The 21264-nt window shown below is 37.4% G+C and overlaps 1 protein-coding gene across 3 annotated transcripts in view; it reads right to left on the bottom strand.

Annotated features, from left to right (window-relative positions):
• The window catches only part of LOC128190701 (probable E3 ubiquitin-protein ligase HECTD4), a 39420-nt gene that overhangs the window by 9933 nt on the left and 8223 nt on the right, over positions 1-21264 (bottom strand). For 2 of the 3 annotated variants that reach the window (XM_052862836.1, XM_052862837.1), the window contains exons 19-51: positions 20521-20722; positions 19933-20052; positions 19530-19634; positions 18557-18720; positions 18143-18310; positions 17720-17906; positions 17411-17518; positions 17138-17223; positions 14003-14181; positions 13422-13545; positions 13015-13150; positions 12688-12854; positions 12204-12350; positions 11794-11975; positions 11315-11546; positions 10744-10952; positions 10347-10518; positions 10149-10227; positions 9780-9979; positions 9393-9528; positions 8852-9022; positions 8156-8323; positions 7570-7858; positions 7276-7379; positions 4805-4966; positions 4337-4485; positions 3829-4069; positions 3387-3645; positions 2605-2871; positions 2045-2310; positions 1669-1829; positions 813-1233; positions 250-380 (exon numbers count right to left, since the gene is read on the bottom strand). In XM_052862836.1, coding sequence (XP_052718796.1) covers positions 250-380; positions 813-1233; positions 1669-1829; positions 2045-2310; positions 2605-2871; positions 3387-3645; positions 3829-4069; positions 4337-4485; positions 4805-4966; positions 7276-7379; positions 7570-7858; positions 8156-8323; positions 8852-9022; positions 9393-9528; positions 9780-9979; positions 10149-10227; positions 10347-10518; positions 10744-10952; positions 11315-11546; positions 11794-11975; positions 12204-12350; positions 12688-12854; positions 13015-13150; positions 13422-13545; positions 14003-14181; positions 17138-17223; positions 17411-17518; positions 17720-17906; positions 18143-18310; positions 18557-18720; positions 19530-19634; positions 19933-20052; positions 20521-20722 — 5892 coding nt within the window. The remainder of the gene's footprint in view (positions 1-249; positions 381-812; positions 1234-1668; positions 1830-2044; positions 2311-2604; positions 2872-3386; positions 3646-3828; positions 4070-4336; positions 4486-4804; positions 4967-7275; positions 7380-7569; positions 7859-8155; positions 8324-8851; positions 9023-9392; positions 9529-9779; positions 9980-10148; positions 10228-10346; positions 10519-10743; positions 10953-11314; positions 11547-11793; positions 11976-12203; positions 12351-12687; positions 12855-13014; positions 13151-13421; positions 13546-14002; positions 14182-17137; positions 17224-17410; positions 17519-17719; positions 17907-18142; positions 18311-18556; positions 18721-19529; positions 19635-19932; positions 20053-20520; positions 20723-21264) is intronic. The other variant, XM_052862838.1, reaches the window with a different exon arrangement.

The raw sequence follows: 21264 nt of genomic DNA, 5'->3' as shown, positions 1-21264 counted from the left end.
AATACACGGAAATAATACCACATTCTCTCTGAGCTGCTTTACATGTCAGTGGGTCATAAATTTCAGCTATCCCTTTGTGTTGTATTGTAACATAAATACCAACAGCACATCTTTCATAGAATTAATTTGAATTATTTTAAAAGTGATCTCGTGTTTAAATTTGGTCTCGAGTCTATTCACATCTTACGGGTATGTTCTTGAATCAAGAACTACATGTACATCGTATGAAATAATTTAACAAAAACTTACTCTTTTTTGGCGGCTTTTGGGTCGGTTTTACAGGACACCACCAGACAGCCCGCCCCGGGGAAGTGAAGGTCAGTGTTAACCTTGACCTCATTGACAGGAAATTCCTCATAAGGAAACATTTCTGGAGCAGTCTGAAAAAAAATTATACAAACATAAACACCTTTTTTCCCTATCTTTAATTTCAAATTTTGAGTTTACTTTATTTCATCATGATAAATTAAAACTGTAGGGGAAAATTGAGCCTTTTGAAATTAAATTTTCAATTGAAAATACCGTATATCCGGTAATTTTTGCGATGATCTCTTTTTTCACGATCTCTTTTAAATCACAAATTAATTGAATATGCAGAAATTATATCCTGTATCATTTTCTATAACAAACTTTTTAAATTGCAAAAAATTACTGACGAAAATTAAAAATGTTACAGATTTTTCGCAAATTTTGTGACACTTGATAAAAAAACCGGATATACGGTAAATAGTATCAAATGATAGATGTCATCAAACGCTTTTAGATTAGTACGAGGGTTTTAGACCTTCTATGCTTATAGGGCTGGATAATACCTGAAAGCATAAACAGATTTGAGTCGTCAACTCAATCAAGTAATCCTCTCCTTGATTGGCAGCCCTCGCTATTGCCACAGCTAACTCTCTCTTCAATTTGTCTTCGTCTCTATACAAGAGCTTAGTCAAAGAACACATTTGATTGGCTAAGCACTTGTCCAATGAGGAGGCAGTGGTGAGTGATGTTGCCATGACAGTTCCATGGGACTGTGGGGGGCACAGGAGTTCATTGGACAAGAGCTGTAGGTTCTCAATGTCCAGCAGCTGTAGTAGAGCAGCACTGGCGGCCATTCCAGAGCCCAGACTGCTGGCAGAACAGGACACAATCTCCATCGCCGGGGAGTTGCAGTGGTCGATCAGCTTCAGTAGGGCTGTTCTGCAGTACATCTTTGCCAACACAGACTCACAGCATAACAATTCTCTATAGAAATAAAACAAAATACTTCTAAATAACCATAAATACAAGTTGTGAAACATGAAATGTTTTGATTAAACCTGTACGTGCATTCTTCATGTCTAAAAATTGGTCAACAAATCTCCAATTAACAAAAAAAACAACCATTTTGACATACACCAGTTGATAGACATACAGTACATGCATAATATTCAATTTCTGAATACAAAACCTAATTCAACATGCTTTTTTCATTAACCAGAGGTATTTTTTTGATCAATTTTTAATCCAAGTTGATTTAAGAATTAATAGCATGTTAAAAAGTTAACCATGATATGAACTTGGTTGGTTATGTGATCAAATCCTGTGAAGCCCAAAATGCTTCTCAAAAGATAGGATCATGTATAAGCCAAGTTCACAGTAAGATTTTGCTAATGACAACTTCCTTTTCAATTCTCTGACCTGTGAATGAAGATATTGGAGGTGTCCAGGATCTGTCCTCCTGTGATGCTTGATTTCCTCAGACCCTGTGGGGGCCTCTCTAGCATCTCTATGGGATACCAAAACCGCACTAGCACCCCCTCACTTCTCAAATATACCTCAACTTGTACAATCTCGTTGGACTGAAATAGAGTCAACATTTGTTAAATATATAAAATTATAGTTTGGAAAATGAAAAAAATTAATTTCTGCAAGAAACTTTTGTAAAATCTATGTTCTTGCAATTTAAAAATTGCTAAAATTTTATTTTTGCATAAAATCATGCACAAAACTTAATTACATTGTATACAAGTATTTGTTCTTATATGTGTATTCAGGAATGAGTAGATTTTCTTACATTGTCTACATCCAGAACATTTCCGGTCAGACCAAATGTTTTGAGCATACTGCGGACAGCAAATTTGGGTAGCACAGTGGCGCCGGCGGTGGAGGTCTCGGCAGTGTTCCTGATCACCACAGTGGTGCCTTTCCTCACTTTCTCTATGGTGAACTTTGCTAGGTCCTCCTTGATGTTTTCTATGGTCGGCAGATGGAGGTCTCTTGGAATTCCTCCATTCTCTTCATATAAAAACTCCACAGTTTGTCTGGCTATATCTGTCATGCCTACAAAGCAACACTTGAAATTACAAACTACATTCAATGTCCATATAGTAACAACAAGATTTCATAGGTATAAAATATTCATTACAGTTACAGACACCAGAATTTGCATCCATAAAATCTCTAAAGCTTACGCTACACAAATGAAGAAATGTCAACTTAATATGTGATTTTATGATTCTAGTATACAATACATAAAAACATCAAAACAAGCATTATGTGTTTTTTCTAGATCACAATCTTCCCATTTTATGAGCATAATTATGATAACTGACCCCTAAAACAAGCTATACCCACCTAGCTGTAGGGCTCCTCTGATCTGCTCCAGTCCGTCTTTCCTCTGCGCCTCATTTCTGAACCTCCTCCTGATGACAGGGAACACCTTCTGTTCCCAGGCCTTCACCAGGAGGGCGTAGTGGTCCTCGGATCCATTGTCCTCCTCCTGCACTTCCTCATCCGACTCGTCATCCTGTAGGACCGGTCCTCGAGGGTCTGGACCAGTAGTCACAAAGTTGTCATAGCAACTGAAGAGCTTGAAGTTCAGGCAGTCATCTGGGCTGTAAGCTATTCAAGATAGAAACAACTTGCATACTATTTTTGTATATGAGAATGTAGTTAGGAAAAGTATAAGCAAGTTCACGAAATGATGCCCCCAGATGAAAATAATCTTTAGTAATCAAATGCTCTGGCTTTGAACATCCCCCTAACACGATGACATTAAGTCAACACATATTTTTTAGTCCATTGCAATCCATGTGTCAAGTATTCCTGGAATATTCTTATCATTTTTCATTATAAAATACTGCCAGTGAGAGAATAATAATGTATAATATTTTTTGTGCATTTGAACTTGCCCTAAAAATTTTGGTTTAAGGTCATGACATACTGTAACCCAAGGTAATTAGCAAACTCTACGCAGAGAAAGAATTTCCATTGTTTTTTCATTAGAAAGTAAAAGACTGGAGATAAATTTCAATTTTTTCTGCTATAACTTATTTTTTACTGGTAGGGAATATTACAGTTTACAGTAATGTGGGTTTCTCACTGCACCTTTTTGTGTTTTCTACACCATCACTTACCACTCTGAGGTTTGGGAATGGTAGCCGTTTTACAAGGGGGTCCTTTAGGGGCCTGGATCTCCTCAGGGGAGCTGCTGTCGGGGCTGGGCTGAGGGCTGCCCTCATTCTCACTGTCTGAATGAGGGTGGAATGGCAGGTGCCCAAAGCTTTCCCTTATCTCCCGGGTCAGGTCATTGGCTGCATCAGCTGCCTCCTTGTGCTGCTGTCCCTCGGCGAAGGCAAAGGGCCTCGTTCCAAAGTTCGCTCTGATCCTTGTATTCTGTCAATAATTTATGTGATATTAAGTAATGTCTGAACTAAATCTTAAAAATTTCAATATTAATCACCAGCATGTACTATATTTTCAATGTCAAATGCCATTGAATTGAACAGTTCATTAACTTGGAATAGTGGAACTATAGAATGTCAATAAATGACAACAACTGGGGTTTGTTCTACACACCTTCTTCTGTATGTGAACCACTGGAAACATCCCGCCTGACACATCATCCATGTAGGCATTGAGGCGACGCCCATTGTATGTGAAGTAGACCCTGCCCCTGGGAGTCTGTCCCTGGACTGGGGATTCCCCAGTCCTCTCCCACCCTATTCCAGCCACATCCCCAGCATTGAGGGCTACGTCTAGTCGTACACTCCTCCACTGCAGCAGACTGGCTCCATTGTAGTGAACAGCCTTGCCATTGCTTTAATTGAGTACAAGAAAAATTAACCACTAGTAACCTAAGTTCATTGTCTTGTATTTCATTTCTTTTCTGTTTAAGCAAGCATAGTCAGATTTTTCTCACTAGATATTTTTGTTTAACTCCATCACATGTCATCGAGACATTGTCAAATGAAATCTGAAATTCATTTCTATTTTTGAATTAACCAGGTCCAATATCAACTGATGAATAATTTGGCCTTTCAAGTTATAATACTTTGCACTTTACAAACAAGTACAATGTACTTACTTTAAGAACAGGCAGGTTCCTACAGGGTTGGTCCAGGCCCCGTCCTTTTTGTCTGCTGAGGGGGCAAATCCGAAGGAGATGACGGCCCCACTCTCTTCCTGGCTGTCCCCAAAGGAACAGATCTCCAGCTCCCAGTAGAAAGCAGGTGCCTTAATGATTTATAAAACAATGATTAAGTGGGATGCAACTATTATAATAAGCAGTTAGGCCTTCTACAGCAGACATCAAAATACTATGTACAGGCCAATTCTCATTACGTATTTGTTCTCCCCACCACTCAATCTTGGCATGTGAAATTGTTATACTTCATTGAAATGGCAAGAACTGGTACTTGGCAAGAATTGGTCTAAGGCCAATAGTGAATTGGATGCAAAAATCATAACATATAAACATTCCGTAAAAAAACATTAAATGTTGCAAAATGTATTTGTTCAAAAACCTACAGATTTATTTCTCAAAGAATTTTACCTGTTGAGGGATTGGTTGGTTGGCATAAATCATGGTTCCTCGAGGGAGTCCACTTCCTGTGCTGGGATCTCCAAGGAAAGTAACTCCTGTCATCGCCTGGGAAAACACTGAGGCCCGCACAGGGGGAAAGGATCTATTGGCATCCAACATCATTTCCTGGTTCTTATAAAAGTAACAAGAGGCCCATGGGCCACATCGCTCACCTGAGGAACAATGGGTATGATCAAATCAGCTTAATGAAGTCATAATACAAACAATCTGGACAATGTACAATAATACATGTAGATCCTGTAAAAATAAAATCCATTCCCCCCCTGGATATTCTTATGTTTATCATCATTAGTCCCTTTTCTAACAGGATGATTTTATAGTCATATCACATGTTGAGTACTGCAGTCCTCAAAAAGATCCTTTACAATTGTTTATATATGGGATATAAAGCTACATCAAACTCTGAACCTTCTTGTGAGGCCGAAGAATTGTCCTGGAGCCAAAGTCTTAACAATTAAAAAGAATCATCTGGCTGATTAGTTTCTGAGAAGAAGATTTTAAAAGATTTACTCTATATATTCCTTTGTAAAACTTTAACACCCCCCCCCCCAATGTGGCCTCACCCTACCCCAAGGGATCATGTTTTCACAACTTTGAATCTACACTACCTGAGGATACTTCAACACAAGTTTCAGCTTTCCTGGCTGTTTAGTTTCTGAGAAGAAGATTTTTAAAGATTTACTCTATATATTCCTATGTAATACTTCGACCCCCCATTGTGCCCCGCCCTACCCCTGGGGGTCATGAGTTTCACAACTTTGAATCTACACTACCTGAGGATGCTTCCACACAAGTTTCAGCTTTCCTGGCTGATTAGTTTCTGAGAAGAAGATTTTTAAAGATTTACTCTATATATTCCTATGTAAAACTTCGACCCCCCATTGTGGCCCCACCCTACCCCCGGGGGTCATGATTTTCACAACTTTGAATCTACACTACCTGAGGATGCTTCCACACAAGTTTCAGCTTTCCTGGCTGATTAGTTTTTGAGAAGAGGATTTTCAAAGATTTACTCTATATATTCCTTTGTAAAACTTTAACACCCCCCCCCCAATGTGGCCTCACCCTACCCCTGGGGGTCATGATTTTCACAACTTTGAATCTACACTGCCTCAGGATGCTTCCACACAAGTTTCAGCTTTCCTGGCTGTTTAGTTTCTGAGGAGAAGATTTTTAAAGATTTACTCTATATATTCCTATGTACAACTTCGACCCCCCATTGGCCCCACCCTACCCCAGGGATCATGAACTTCACAACTTTGAATCTACACTGCCTGAGGATGCTTTCACACGAGTTTCAGCTTTCCTGGCTGATTAGTTTCTGAGAAGAAGATTTTCAAAAATTTACTCTATATATTCCTATGTAAAACTTCGACCCCCCATTGTGGCCCCACCCTACTCCTGGGGGTCATGAGTTTCACAATTTTGAATCTACACTACCTCAGGATGCTTCAACACAAGTTTCAGCTTTCCTGGCTGTTTAGTTTCTGAGAAGAAGATTTTTAAAGATTTACTCTATATATTCCTATGTAAAACTTCGACCCCCATTGTGGCCCCACCCTACATCCAGGGGTCATGAATTTCACAACTTTGAATCTACACTACCTGAGGATGCTTCCACACAAGTTTCAGCTTTCCTGGCTGATTAGTTTCTGAGAAGAAGATTTTTAAAGATTTACTCTATATATTCCTATGTAAAACTTCGACCCCCCATTGTGCCCCGCCCTACCCCTGGGGGTCATGAGTTTCACAACTTTGAATCTACACTACCTGAGGATGCTTCCACACAAGTTTCAGCTTTCCTGGCTGATTAGTTTCTGAGAAGAAGATTTTTAAAGATTTACTCTATATATTCCTATGTAAAACTTCGACCCCCCATTGTGGCCCCACCCTACCCCCGGGGGTCATGAATTTCACAACTTTGAATCTACACTACCTGAGGATGCTTCCACACAAGTTTCAGCTTTCCTGGCTTTCTGGTTCTTGAGAAGAAGATTTTTGAAAATTTCTCGAAATTTTTCATTAATTTCTAATTATCTCCCCTTGAAAACAAGTGTGGCCCTTAATTTTCACAACTTTGAATCCCCTTTGCCTAAGGATGATTTGTGCCAAGTTTGGTTGAAATTGGCCCAGTAGTTCTTGAGAAGATGTTGAAAATGTGAAAAGTTTACGGACAGACGGACAGATGGACAGACAGACAGACGGACAGACGGACGACAGACAAAATGTGATCAGAATAGCTCACTTGAGCTTTCAGCTCAGGTGAGCTAAAAACCTCCTTATATACATTGTCCATATACATGTATAACTAAAATCAATTCTATAACCCAGTGCCTTATACAGAAAGATCACTGTTTTGTAATTCACAAAATCTCTATGCTGAATTTGAAAGAAAGCTTGTAGATTAGACTGTGACGTACAGCTCGGCTGTCTAGTTTGCTAGGTGGGGGAGGGGGTTTAGCACAGTCTCTGTAGAGTAATCTCAGTCTGTCACAATGGGTCTCAACCACTGCTTGTCTGTCTCCTACAAAGAACAATTCAAAAAACAATTACAACTTTATCACCACAATTTTTTTAAGAATAAGGCTTATTGAGAACTCAATGTCTCTGACTTTGTACCTGAATTACAATCAATAGCTCAGGACTTCAGCATACCAAATAGTAGATCCACAGACTATTACTATCTAAAAGCTCAATGTCTCCGACTTTCGTACCTGAATTACAATCTTTGGCCAGTGACTTCAGTATATCAATGGTACATCCACAATGCTGAATGAACTCCTTGGTGAACTCGATGTCCTGTAGATACTGAGCGAGCACCATGCAGGCTCGAGTCTGGAGCTCGGCCACCACTCGGGACATCTGGTTACTCAGGCTGTTGCCATCCCCGTTGAGGGGCAGGTTCTGTTGGAGGGGACAGGTTCCGTCGTCCTGGGGGAGGAGGATGGCTTTGATGGCCATGACCAGAGAATCTGTGACTGGTACGTTGGTGGATTTATAGATCTGTGATTAGAATAAATACATCTATATTTATGTTTCTTACTTCTATAAGGCTTAACGTAATTTTTCATCAATTTTGCAGTCATGTTGTTAAATACTGAACTTTAAGCAAACCATGCTTTTGTTATGTCACAGAAATAAATAGGCATATTCATGATTCAAAAATTTCATATTCATAGCATCATTATTATACACTGAAAATCATTTTTATATTGAAGTTAAGAAATTTCTAATGCCAATGAAATAAATATTAAGTTTATATTTCCATGGGAGAAATCAAAAGTGAAAGCATCACTTCACCTCGTTCCTGACTGGCATGACCCTGGTGATGGGGACCTGAATGGTGTCACTGTAGCGGGGGTGCCGATCCTCACCACCCTCAGGGTCGAGCTGTATACTGACCATCCCGGTCTGTTCTGACACACTAAGCACTGTCCCCTGGCTGTCATCTATTCCAGGCCCCAGCATCTGTGTAACAGGTATACATACATTTTATGAATACCAACAGCAATTCAAGATTTTTAAGTATCCACCTCCATTACAAAAATGCAAAGTAGTTATTAGCATGATAAATGAAATTTGAATGAGTACAAATCAATTAATGAAAACAGAAATCTGCTATTTGAGCCTCTTCTGAATTTTATGTTAAAAGAGCTTCATAAGAAATTTTTTAATGGATATTTCCCACATGAAGTTTACATAAATTTTTAAAGTAAGATAACACAAAACCATGTCATATTCTGTTGAATATATACAATTAAACTTCGATATTTATAACACTGATATCTCAAATAGTAAATATGTGAAAGTGATTTGTACGTCACAAACACTTATTTTTTAAGTATTTTACCCTAGATATCTTGAATACTTAGATATCTCAAAGTTTTTAAACAGTCCCATCTATTTCGAGATAACAAAGTTTGACTGTACATGAAATTCACTTCATGTGAATTTTAAGCTGAATTTCATGTGATTATGAAGAGAAATTCTTGTTACCTTGACCTCACAGCCTGGTTTGATCATCTCTGTGAATCCTCCCAGGGCACAGAGTGCAGCGTTGGCCATCTTGGACATGGACATGAGCTGCCTGTTGTTACAGCGGGGGGAGGACAGGGTGTCCAAGGAGGCCAGCAGGAGGGGCAGGCAGGACAGCGAGTTGTGTAACACCTGAATCATACCAAAACGGGTATCATTGTCTCAAGCACTTACCATCCAAAGAATTCATAAAACTGACAGTGAAGTTTCATTGCTTAATTTCAAAAGGTATCTTTAAAGGAGCAAAGTGTGTGTTTTACTGTCGATTTTACATTTTAATCTGTGTAGAGACTAATTTTCAATGGATTGAAAATTTTTAGGGTTTCAACAAAATTTAATTTTGTAGAGTTCCTACTATGTGTGATGAATCAAGATTTTGTTTCATGTTTTGTTGGGACCGTTACTTCATGAAAAATTGGTTCACATGAAATATATAAATGATTCCACAGAATTCAATATGAGCCAGCGATAATTCTTCTGAGAGCAGTCAATTTTTGCTCACCCTCTGCACAGCCTCTGACCATGACTGGGCGGAGTGGGTCTCGGGGGCACTCAGCAGACCGTGGAGTAGGGCTATCACCTCGGCAGCCATGTTGTTTGCTACATGTCCACTTATAAATGGTCTGATTGGGTCAGTTCTGAAAATTCAAAGACCAAATTGTCATTTATTTAAATTCCAATATCTAATGAAAATTCTTTCTTCATAATAACAGGAACAGTTTTAATGGTAACTGTGTTTATATTATTTAAAAGAGTAAAAGATTTAAACTTTGACTTGAGTTAATGATTCTTAATCTTTTCAAAGGTCCTCTCTCTCTCTCTGAATTTAAATACCACCATCTCTCTCTCTCTCTCTCTCTCTCTCTCTCTCTCTCTCAACATATCATACCTGGCTAGTTCTGTATTTTTCTCCCTACACACAACGTCCACTGGTTGTTTCCTGACATTCTTCTTGTCTCCGGTGGGTGTGTCTGCCTGTCCACTCTCTACAGGTGGGCCAGTAGACACAACTAAGCCCATCTGTGCCCACTTGGCTGCCTTTTTCAAGGCTGTTATGGCATCTTCTGTTGTAACCTCTGCCTTACCAAGCTATGGTATAAAAGACAACATGAACGCCAAGGTGTTCGACCAAATTCTAATATTGCTTATGCTTATTATTCGAATACATGTACATGTAATATCAAAAGTGGCACATCATTTTTCTCAATTAAATCATTCAAAAACATGTTTTATATATGTTTATTTTTAATGAACCAACCTTTGTCATTTCTCGGTCCATGCGAACCACTCTTTCCATGTTTGCACCTCCTCCAATTCTGAATGGTCTGTTGTCAGATCTATTGGTGAAAAAATTAGAATCACTAACAGATTTAAGTGAAAAACACCTCCACATTCGATATACATGTACATGTAATATACAGCTATCAAACAATGAAAATTTTTTATGTTCCCTTACCCCAGCAGGGGTTGAATGACTTCATGAGATAACTGATCCTCTCGCTTGTGGATAAATACGGATAGTTTTCCTGCCTGGATGTCGGATTCTTCTGACTTCTCTTTGTCCGCTGACTTTGTTCCCTGTGACAAGTCTACAGAGGGGCGTCGACTTACTAAGGTGGCATAATCACCTGTAATGATCATTAAAATGAAATCAAGATCTAATGCCCTCCTTTCCATTAATCTTTTACCTTTGTAAATAGCAAAGGGATGGCTAAACTAAACCTTTTGCAAATTATGTACATGTTTATATACATAGTATGTACTTTCAATTTGAAGAACCATTAGATAACTAAATAATCTTATTTTCCGAAACTTGAACAATTCCACCCTAAGTTAGGCACACAGTTTCTTGCCTGGAACAAGGAAGTCTCCCAGCTTGGCAAGAAGGAGGCTGACGATTTTGGCAGGTGGGTCGGTGATGGGCTCGGAGGTGTTCCAGTGAGTATTGGTCAGGTGCTGCCCCCACACAGGGAGTTCCACCTGCTCGCAGTCAGCTGTGTTCATCAGGGGCAGAGCTACCCGGCACAGCTGTAGGATGATCAGGACAAGTTTGGGAGAGGGTCTGAAAAAAAAAAAGAATTAACATGATGACCCAATAAAACACCACGATGCTGAATTTCTCTGCATATCAAGTTTTAATTTTCTTATGAGTATCCCTTCCACCCTCCACCCCATATTCATTGATAGGTACCACCTACTGAATATTTTCTGTTTCAATCTAATAATTTTGATAAACACATCAAATTTTTTTGCAGGCTTAGGAAAAACCAACAGCTAAGCACTGTTGTAAACATTTTCTGCAAAGATACCTGCAAAATCTTTTATAATTTATTACTTGTATAAAAATTATAGAGCAACAACAGGATGTTTTGCCTAGCTATTCAAACAGATAAACGGGCTACACCAGAGATCATACGACCGTACCTCTGATCCAGTAACAATGACAGGAGTTTGGACACACATGCTGGCTGACTCAGTATGGCCCTCCCCATCCTACTGCGTGCCAGTGTGTTCAACAGACTCAGGACATCCTGTAGCGCCTCAGTGCCGGCCGCCTCATTACCGATACACTCCGTGGCTCGGGCAAGATGATTGGTCAGTAGTACTGACACCTGACGGGCCAGGCCCGAGTGTTCCAACTCCTCTATCTGGCTTCCTATAAAAAAAATATTTCATGGATCATGATGGATGTGATTTTTCAATATACATGTAACCATGCATGCCAAATCCTCAAAACTGGAGACTTTATATTGATTTAAGATTGTATTATTTCCATTTCTAACAGGATTGAAAACATGCCCCAAAACTTGAGAAATCATAAATTATCTTTAACGTTAACTTTCTAAAATGAACTAGAATTGAACAATTGGGTTGCTGGAGGTACTTTTTTTCTCAATACTTACCATCTTCTGTCTCCCACATGACACAGCGATTAGCCAGGACCTGAAACCCTGCCCACGCCATGGTGGAAACTTTCTGATTGACAGACTGGGTGTCTGAGGTGTCAGACCTCAGATTGGCTAGACTACACAACTTGTCCAAAAGATGAACCAGTCCGGACCGAACCAGGCATTTCTCCTCAGCCCTGAAAGAATTAATAAGATGTAATGTGTACAAATTTTTCATTAGGAAATCTACCAGTATCACCTCACAGAAATTAGTTTAAATTGATTATATATGTACATGTAAACCTATTTATTAGTATATAATGTGTATTATTACCATGTCTATATTTCGAGGGGATTTTCTAGTCTCAAAAACACACCAATCATTAAAATAACACAGAGAGACTGTTCTTTGTTTCAACCATTACCTGGTGTATGGTATAGTACACAGGAGTCCGATACTGTTGGAGCAGGCAATGGGGTACTTATTGGCCAGCTGTACCACAGCAGTCATGGTCTCGGCGAAGGCTTCCCTCACTTGTGGCACCATCCCTCCACAGGTCAGCTCCTCCACACTGAGGATAGATCACATCGTAAAGACTCATTGTGAAAACTAACTATCATAATCAAACAACTCATAAAGCATTATACCACTTGACTAACTTTCATAATTAACATAACATTAAAATAAATAGCAACCATAGCCCTCTATATCTATTTCCTTAAGATCAATATGTAGACTATACACTTCATCGTTTAATTGCTGAAGATTTTTTTTCTAGATTTGTTTAAGAAATGGTGTACTTCAGATCAATCACTACTGCTGTGATAATCTAGATAACTTATAATAATGGACATAAATATATGTTTACACACTTTTCTTGAAGTAAAAAGTGAGAAAGAAAGAATTACCATGGTCCTGACTGTAGGACAGAGGTGACAGCTGCCACGAGGTGAGTGGCTCCGCCCACTTTAGTGGCCGCCGTCAATAATTCCTTCATGTGAATCAGTGCTTGTTTACGTGTGTTTCCTCTCTTCAGCCGTATTGCTGCTGCTGCCAGGAAGTCATTTGGGGAGATCTGTTAAAACAAAAGTCCATTAAAAGAACAATCTCTCTACTCCTTGGCAGTTCTTGCACAAAGTGGTCAATTACATGGAAATAAACATAATTGTAAATCCTCTTATTTACATGTATACAGTGACATACGTTTAGAGGTTTTTTACAAGTATTTCACATACAGCTTTTTCAGGATTGCTTCCAATAAAGGAAAACAACTGCTCGATGAGAATTATGTGAGGGGGTTTGTCTCTACCCTCCCCCTCCACTAGGTCCTGTAGTACACTAGACGGGGTCCTACGATGGGTCTTTCTTTTCCTTTGAAACAAGAAACAAAATAAAATAACCAATTAAATACAATGGATCTTTAACAGAGGCATTTTAAAATAACTCCTTTGAATTAAAGCTTGTAAGTAACAGAAGATATACATGGAAACTCCTTGATTCATCTGGCTTTAAGCAATTCCTAAAATCCAAAGATTTTCATTATGAAAATAAGAGTTACAAATGACGAATTAGCCTTTTCAAGCATCCTGAACAAGCTGCTACTTAAAGAGATTACCCATTATCAGAGAACCTATGCCACTACCTCTGTTTGATGGTGATATCCAGGATGGAGTCGTCCTGGAAACTCTCCACTCCAGTGGGAACGGATATACTCCGGGTGATCTGTGACAGGACGTCTGTGTCTGACCTCACCATTATCCCCATCACTGACCACAAAAACATCACATCATATTTAATATCAGATAATAATCACACAAAAATTATAAAATATTTGGATATCAGATATTGATAGCATGATAGCATAAAAGAAAAATATGGTTATAAAGAAGTGCCAGGGACAATTAATTGATTTTGATACATTATACATCCAATAAGTTTACATTGCAAATTTAAAAGAAGGGAAATGAAATAGACTTTGCTAGAACTGCGGTTTCATCATTATTTGATCAACATCAAATTTTTATGAATTTCCTTGATCAAGAGAATTTAAAAATGTTAACCAAAGAATAACATTGGATCCAAATCCTTATGGTTTGACTATTGTTCATGAATTCTGGTGTCCTAAAAACAGTGAATTATACAAAATCCACAAAAAACTGATGTCAGCGAATATTAATGAAACCACAGCATGCACAGTGTTACCCATGTATCTGAATAGCATACCACTTTCTTGATTGTTGGAGACTGATCGGGCCACATGAATTCCCTCCCCTGGGGCTATGGTGACCTGCAGAAGTAGGTCCAGTCTAGCTCTGAGGCCCTTCATAATGTGTTGGGTCCGAGGCATGAGAGATTTCGATGAGGAGAAAGTCTCATTGCTGACATCATCATCAAATTTCTCTCTGCACGAAAAGCACAAACATTATAATTTCTTGGGAGAATATACAGTAACAGTGGTAAAAATCTCAAGTAATTTTACATAAAACCCATGAATACAATGAAAACTCAAAATTTGTTGAAAACATCAAGGATATTCTTATAGAAAACATAGGTAATCATAGATTACTAAGCTCACCGAGACGGAGCATCACCCTTATGAGACATCACCTTTATAAGACCACCTTTATCATTTTATATGAAAATCATACTTTATGATCTTGGATATTCATGGATTCTGTTTTGACAAAATATCGTATATCATCTGATAAATTTTTTTATGATAATCATATGTTCATATGTTAATCAATACAATGATATAAAATTAAATATTGCATCATGTCATATTTATAATATGTATCATATAATACAATAAAATACCGTAATAAACAATAATGAGATATGATATTGTAACGTATGATATGACATTGTATTGTGTTATACCTTATTGTATTTGATCACATAATACAACATCATAAAATATAAAACAATATAGTATTATATTACAATATCATATTACATAATACAACATAACATTGAAACATGATATTATATTGTATAATATAGTATGATATTGTATTAAATGACACTGAAACATATTTGATACATTATATGATATTATATCATATAATACAATATAATTTGATTCCAACATTGTATCTTATCAAATGATACAATATTATGTGATAAAGTAAAATATTAAAAAATACATTATTATATTATACATATTGTATCATATGACACAATAATATATATTATAATATCATATAATACAATTTCATGTGATATGATAATATATCATATAAACCAATATCATATCATACAATATTATTGTATCATACAATATTGTATAATATGATATTGGTTTCAGTAATATAGAATTATATCACATGAAATTGTATAATATGATATTGTAATATTATATAATATTGTATCATACAATATTATAGAATATACAATATTGTATCATAGGATACAATATAATATTTTGCAATATCTTATGTAATTGTATCATGTGATAAAATAATAGATTAAAAATACAATATAATATTACAATATTGTATCATAATATACAATACTATACATAACAATATCATGCTACAATATCATATTAAATATAAAAAAAAATGATACAATATCATATCTTATCGTATAACTTTTTATAATATAACATAAGATATCATATTGTATCCTATCAAACAATATTGTTTCATATCATACAATACTATATCATAGGAATCATGTTATATCATTTATCAACAAACACATCTATCTATCGAGCTGGTTTGAGTGAGGTAGGAGATTTCTTTAGCATCCTTGATAATGGAGATCAGGCTCTGCATCTGAAGCAACCTCTGCATTTAATTTATAATAAAGTTAAATCAACTATGCAAGCTATCATCTATAAAACATGTGACCTGTTCCAAAAAACTAAACCTCATCCAGCATCCGAAACCTATGGCTCAGATTCAGCATTCAAGCCCATCAGGTGCATTGGTATCATAAGACGCATCATCCATGCAAGTTTGGTGAAGTTTGGACCAGTAATAACTAAGATATCATCATCAGAGGGCACTAGCAATTAAAACCTTAACTTCCTCCAGCATCCGCAACCTATGGCTCAGATTCAGCATCCATGCCTGTCAGGTGCATCTGTATCATAAGACACACCATCCATTAAAGTTTGGTGAAGTTAGGACCTGTAATAACTAAGATTTATTTTTTAGCATCCTTGATAATGGAGATCAAGCTCTGCATCTGAAGCTACCTCTGCGATTCATTCATATTACAGTTAAATCAACTATGCAAGTTTGAAATAGTACTATCATCTATTAAACATGTGACCTGTTCCTAAAAACTTAACTTTATCCAGCATCCGAAACCAGACTCAGCATTCAAGCCTGTCAGGTGCATCAGTATCATAAGACACACCATCCATGGAAGTCTGGTGAAGTAAGGACAAGTAATAACTAAGATATCATCATCAGAGGGCACCTATTTCAAAAACTTTATTTAACCAGCTCTTAAAACCTTAACCTCCTCCAGCATCCTAAACCTATTGCTCAGATTCAGCATTCAAGCTTGTCAGGTGCATCAGCATCATAAGACGCACCATCCATACAAGTTTGGTGAAGTTAGGACCAGTAGTAACTAAGATATAATCATCAGAGGGCACCTGCAACAAAAACTTTAACCAGCTCTAAAAACCTTAACCTCTTCCAGCATCCGAAACCTATTGCTCAGATTCAGCATTCAAGCTTGTCAGGTGCATCAGTATCATAAGACGCATCATCCATACAAGTTTGGTGAAGTTAGGACCAGTAGTAACTTAGATATTGCTATCAATGGGCACCCGCAACAAAAACTTTAACCTGCTCCAAAAACCTTAACCTCCTCCAGCATCCGAAACCTATAGCTCAGATTCAGCACTCAAGCCTGTCTGGTGCATCAGTATCATAAGGCACACCATCCATGCAAGTTTGGTGAAGTACGGACCAGCAGTAACTAAGATATTGCTATCAAAGGGCACCTGCAACAAAAACTTTAACCTGGTCCAACAACCTTAACCTCCTCCAGCATCTGAAATTTAGGACCCAAATTCAGCATCCAAGTCTTTCAAGTCCATAAGTAGGTCCAGATGCATCATCCATGCAAGTTTGGTGAAGATAGGACAAATAATAGCTTAGGTATAGGACCTGCAACAAAAACTTTAACCAGGTCCGGACGCCGACGCCGACGCCACCGCCGACGCCGACGGTATAGCATAAGCTCTCCTTGACTTCGTCTCGGTGAGCTAAAAATGATTGGGACCTCTAACTCACTTTAACATTTAATGGTACGTGTAAATCATACTCAAGATATCAAAGTTTGTGATGCCAAAGTCCAACCATACAAGTACATATATGTACAATTTACTTTTACCTTAAGTTTTTAACAGCCCTCTCACTATCAGAGTCCATTGTGACCTCCTTCACAAAGCATAACATGGCAAGCTCCTTTCCTTTTGTCTACAAATCATAATCATCAGACTTTTACACTCTATCTATCTATTACTTACACTATCTCACTACACATTTTCTACATTTGTTTTCATGCAGTTCAACTTAAAAATAAATCATACCAAAAGATAGACAATAAATCTTGAATGGTTTGTGAAATGAAAGACTCAGTTTACATGTATTGTACTGTACATACATGTACCTCTTGTAAATGGAAATCACAGAAAAAAGGAGGGATGGTGGTATTTCCCTCTTTCTGATCAAGTACTTCATTGTGCCATCTCTGTTCCAGTTCTGCTAGAGTCTATAAAATCCAAGAAAAAATTTTTTACATAATGAGCATAAACACTACATGTACATAAAAGAAAAAACAGAGAATATTTTCATACTTTTAACGTCTCAAACTAAAAAACCTAGATGACATTTTGAATCCTATCCAAGCGTTCAACGGTGCACGTTTGTTCATTTTCTAGAACTCCTCTCCTAAGAACCACATGAGAGTTACCTGAAGCTGCCGTAGCAGCGAGTCTATTTTTGAGTAAACTTCCTGTATGACAGCCCTTAGTAATATGAACTCCTCCGTTTGCTGGTTCTCAGCCTTGGCTAGTTTGAACACGGTCTCCTGTAGAGACAGGTGCTTCAGCACAGTGGACACAACTCTCTCCTCCAGATCATCGGGGTTAATCACATCCCTACAGGGGACAAGACATTTGCTTTAATTGACTTTTCATTACCATAAAAATGTAGGTACAGATATAAAGCTCATTATAATGTGCATGTAGATATATAAATTACCGGTAGAATGATACAAGCATGTTCTTACATTCTTTGTTTGATTTTTTTATGATGAGGAAAAAAAGGTATAAAAGTAACTTAGCAGCGGGTAAATAATAGTGTCATCACATTATTCTCAGTGTCAATTTAGTACCTGATGCTCGGTCTAAGCTGAGGGACCTGTCTTCTGCACAGCTTCCTAAGATTCTGTAGAATTTCCATCGAGAGTCTAATCCTGGCTAGTGAGGAGTCATCGTTATCCTCAGGGGAAGAGGGGCTATCAAGTAGGGCACTAGGATCTGTGCCAGACTGCCACACACACCTTTTGGGAAATTAATCAAGTTTGTAAATATGGAAGACATTACTCATTACTGTGTCTAGCATCTCACTGTATATTTTGTGATAAAATACACAAACATTCATTTTAAAAATCCAAATAACACAGCTACAGCAATTTTCCTATAATAAATTCATGCTTACAACAAAGTCAGTTCCATTTCTTTCTATCTTTAAACATGTCGAAGCAATTCCCTATCATATTACCATATCTCACTAGGAAAACACAAACCTTTGTAAAAGCTTGGATTTGAGAAGGTGCTGACAGTTGACCTCCTGTAGAGATTTCTCAGGGCCTTTGTACAAAAGCTGTAACATGGTACATCCTAGGACGGAAAGACCTAGGGCCAGATCAGCCAGGAAGGGAAGTCCACTAGACACCTCCTCAGTGGATTCCTTAAAGATAAAGGATTAGTAAAAGAGACATCATTCAACCAAAAAATACATATATTTTCAAAGAAACGATAAACATTTACAGCTCAACACTCAGATTACTCAGTCATAATTTTGCAAAAGTGCAGGCACTGTAGGCCACATCCAGAATGAATTGTTTCCTCCAAACCAGGTCCAATAAAGGACTAAGTGCGGAATTAAGCATTTTTCGCCCCAAAATTAAAGTATTTAAAAAAGCTTTAAAAATAAAGAAGCAGATAGTTGAAATTATATTGAAAATAAGACAGTGTGTAAAAGGTTATCACCACAGTGACGTCATAATGTAGAAATGACGTCATGAAGATTGTCTTATTTTGATAAATTGATGTTTTGTAGCAAAGTATGGGTGTTTTCCGATGGTTTTTCGACTGGGAAACATCAAGCACTGGCTTGCTCAAGTACCATTTTTTAGTATGCTGTGTATAATTATATGAAGAAAAACATATCTTGAGATCGTACTTGAGCAGACCTGCGCTCTATACTTCCGAACGCAAAATAAAAAAAAAAAAAAGACAATATTTTCATTTGCTTGCAAAATTGTGGGAATTTAGACATTTAGGTGATGTCATACATAAAAAGCGAATGAGCAATGATGACTTAAAATCAGGATTGAAGTGATAGGTTTCCTCTTTACACTGATTTATGAATATCTGATTTTCATACAACACTATTTAAAAATTGGTTAAAATTGGGGGCAGATATTTGAACATACTAAATATAGTCCTTTAAATACAGTTATATATATGTCAAAATCAAATTAAAGTCAACACTACCTGGGCTCTGACGGTGACCAGGAAGCCCCACATGGCTTTGTCAGGTGTGTTGTGTTCACGCCCACTCCTCATCTCAAAGGAGAAGGTCACAGTGTCTCCATCCACCTGTAACAAAGGGACAAAGTGTTCATGTATTAAGGAAGATTTTTCTTTGCATCAATTTAAGTACACAGTATGTGAAATGTACAGCTATGGAACAAAATAAGATCATTTAGAAAATAAGGGACCTATGTGGTATCAAACTGTAAGATTTTTAGGTGAGGTGCTAAGTTTGGCCCGTTTTTGCAAACAATGTAAAATCGATGTGGACCTAACTTTGCATTAGTGCATGGCAGATTTCATGATCATAACAATAAATCTCCTTTCAGTACACAGATCTGAAGTGTAAGTACTAAATCTCCACCTTGACTAAGTCCTTTGGCCAGCCTGATCCTAGGACACTCCTACTTCCAAATCCATAGGTATTCCCTCCATACTCCAGAACTCTCTTAGAGTTTGTGGTCGGGCCAGCAAATATCACCAGCTGTAATGAATAAAAGCAAAAGCCATGAAACATGCAGATAACATGACCTTTACAACTGTAACTGTTAAAAAATTCTGAACCTTAAGTCATTATCCTGAAACTCATGCTTAAAAAGCGCAGTTGTGCAAATGTGCTGTACAAAACAAAAAGAATACTTTTAAAAATGTGCAATTTCTTATCAATCTCATATTTTTACTGTAACCGTAGCATTTTTTAAAGCTAGAATACTGCAAAACAACTTAACAACTTTTATTCGCATGAAAATTTTGCTAGGTTTGCAAAACTCTTCATCATAAGTTTTTCTCATCAAAAACTAGTTTATTATAAAGTGCCTGATTTTTTTTTATCATTATAAAATTAGACTTGAAATCTTAAAATTTGATCCTGAGAATCACTACATAATTAGTCAATCATGTTTAGTACTTATGAATAAAAGTTGGTTTACAGTACCTTGATAACAGGTCATACCTTGTCATAGTCATACTGGGAGGAGCTCCTGGGGTCAAACCTAAGATACAGACACCTGGCCCCGGGGATGTGTACAGTCTCCTTAAACCTGTAGTTGTCCCTCACAGGGTGTATGCTCTCCACCGTCTTCCCCGAGGACCAGGGGGCGGGAATCTTAAGTCCGGCTAAAAACCCTTGTTCTTCTGTGTCATCACTGGACATGCTGTGAAGAGAAAGTAAAAAATTCAAGATCTTTTATAAATGTGCATAGATCTCCTCCGATTTTCTCATCATACATGTAGTTCTACAACTAATAGTTTTGCTGCAGAATTCTTATACACGAACATTAACTGTAATTTAGTCTTTTAAACATCCACATGGTACATGTATAATAAATTCTTCAGACATAAACGTTCATCATCCTAAATAATGTCTTATGAATTTTAAACCATAGTGGGATCAATTTATAATAGAGAATTCATTATCGTTGGAACCCACAGGTTTTCTATCCATTACACTCCGTTACACTGCTTCCAACCCATGTCCAACCCAGAGAATGTATCTTAATGGAAGACAATAGCTCTGGGATAAAAGAGATCTAATTTCTAAATGTAATTTTTTTTTCATGCCTACATGAACTTCACTGGATTGAAATATCATGATATACATCTATTTTGGTAACAATAAATCTTTAGTCCTGAATAAGTAGAATCTAATTTAGATCCTTTACGATGTATGAAAAGTCATGAGACATGCTGATTTGGC

This window comes from Crassostrea angulata, chromosome 6 (assembly GCF_025612915.1).
Source record: "Crassostrea angulata isolate pt1a10 chromosome 6, ASM2561291v2, whole genome shotgun sequence".
Taxonomy (NCBI): Eukaryota; Metazoa; Mollusca; class Bivalvia; order Ostreida; family Ostreidae; genus Magallana; species Magallana angulata.
This window is presented reverse-complemented; position numbering and strand designations above follow the sequence as displayed.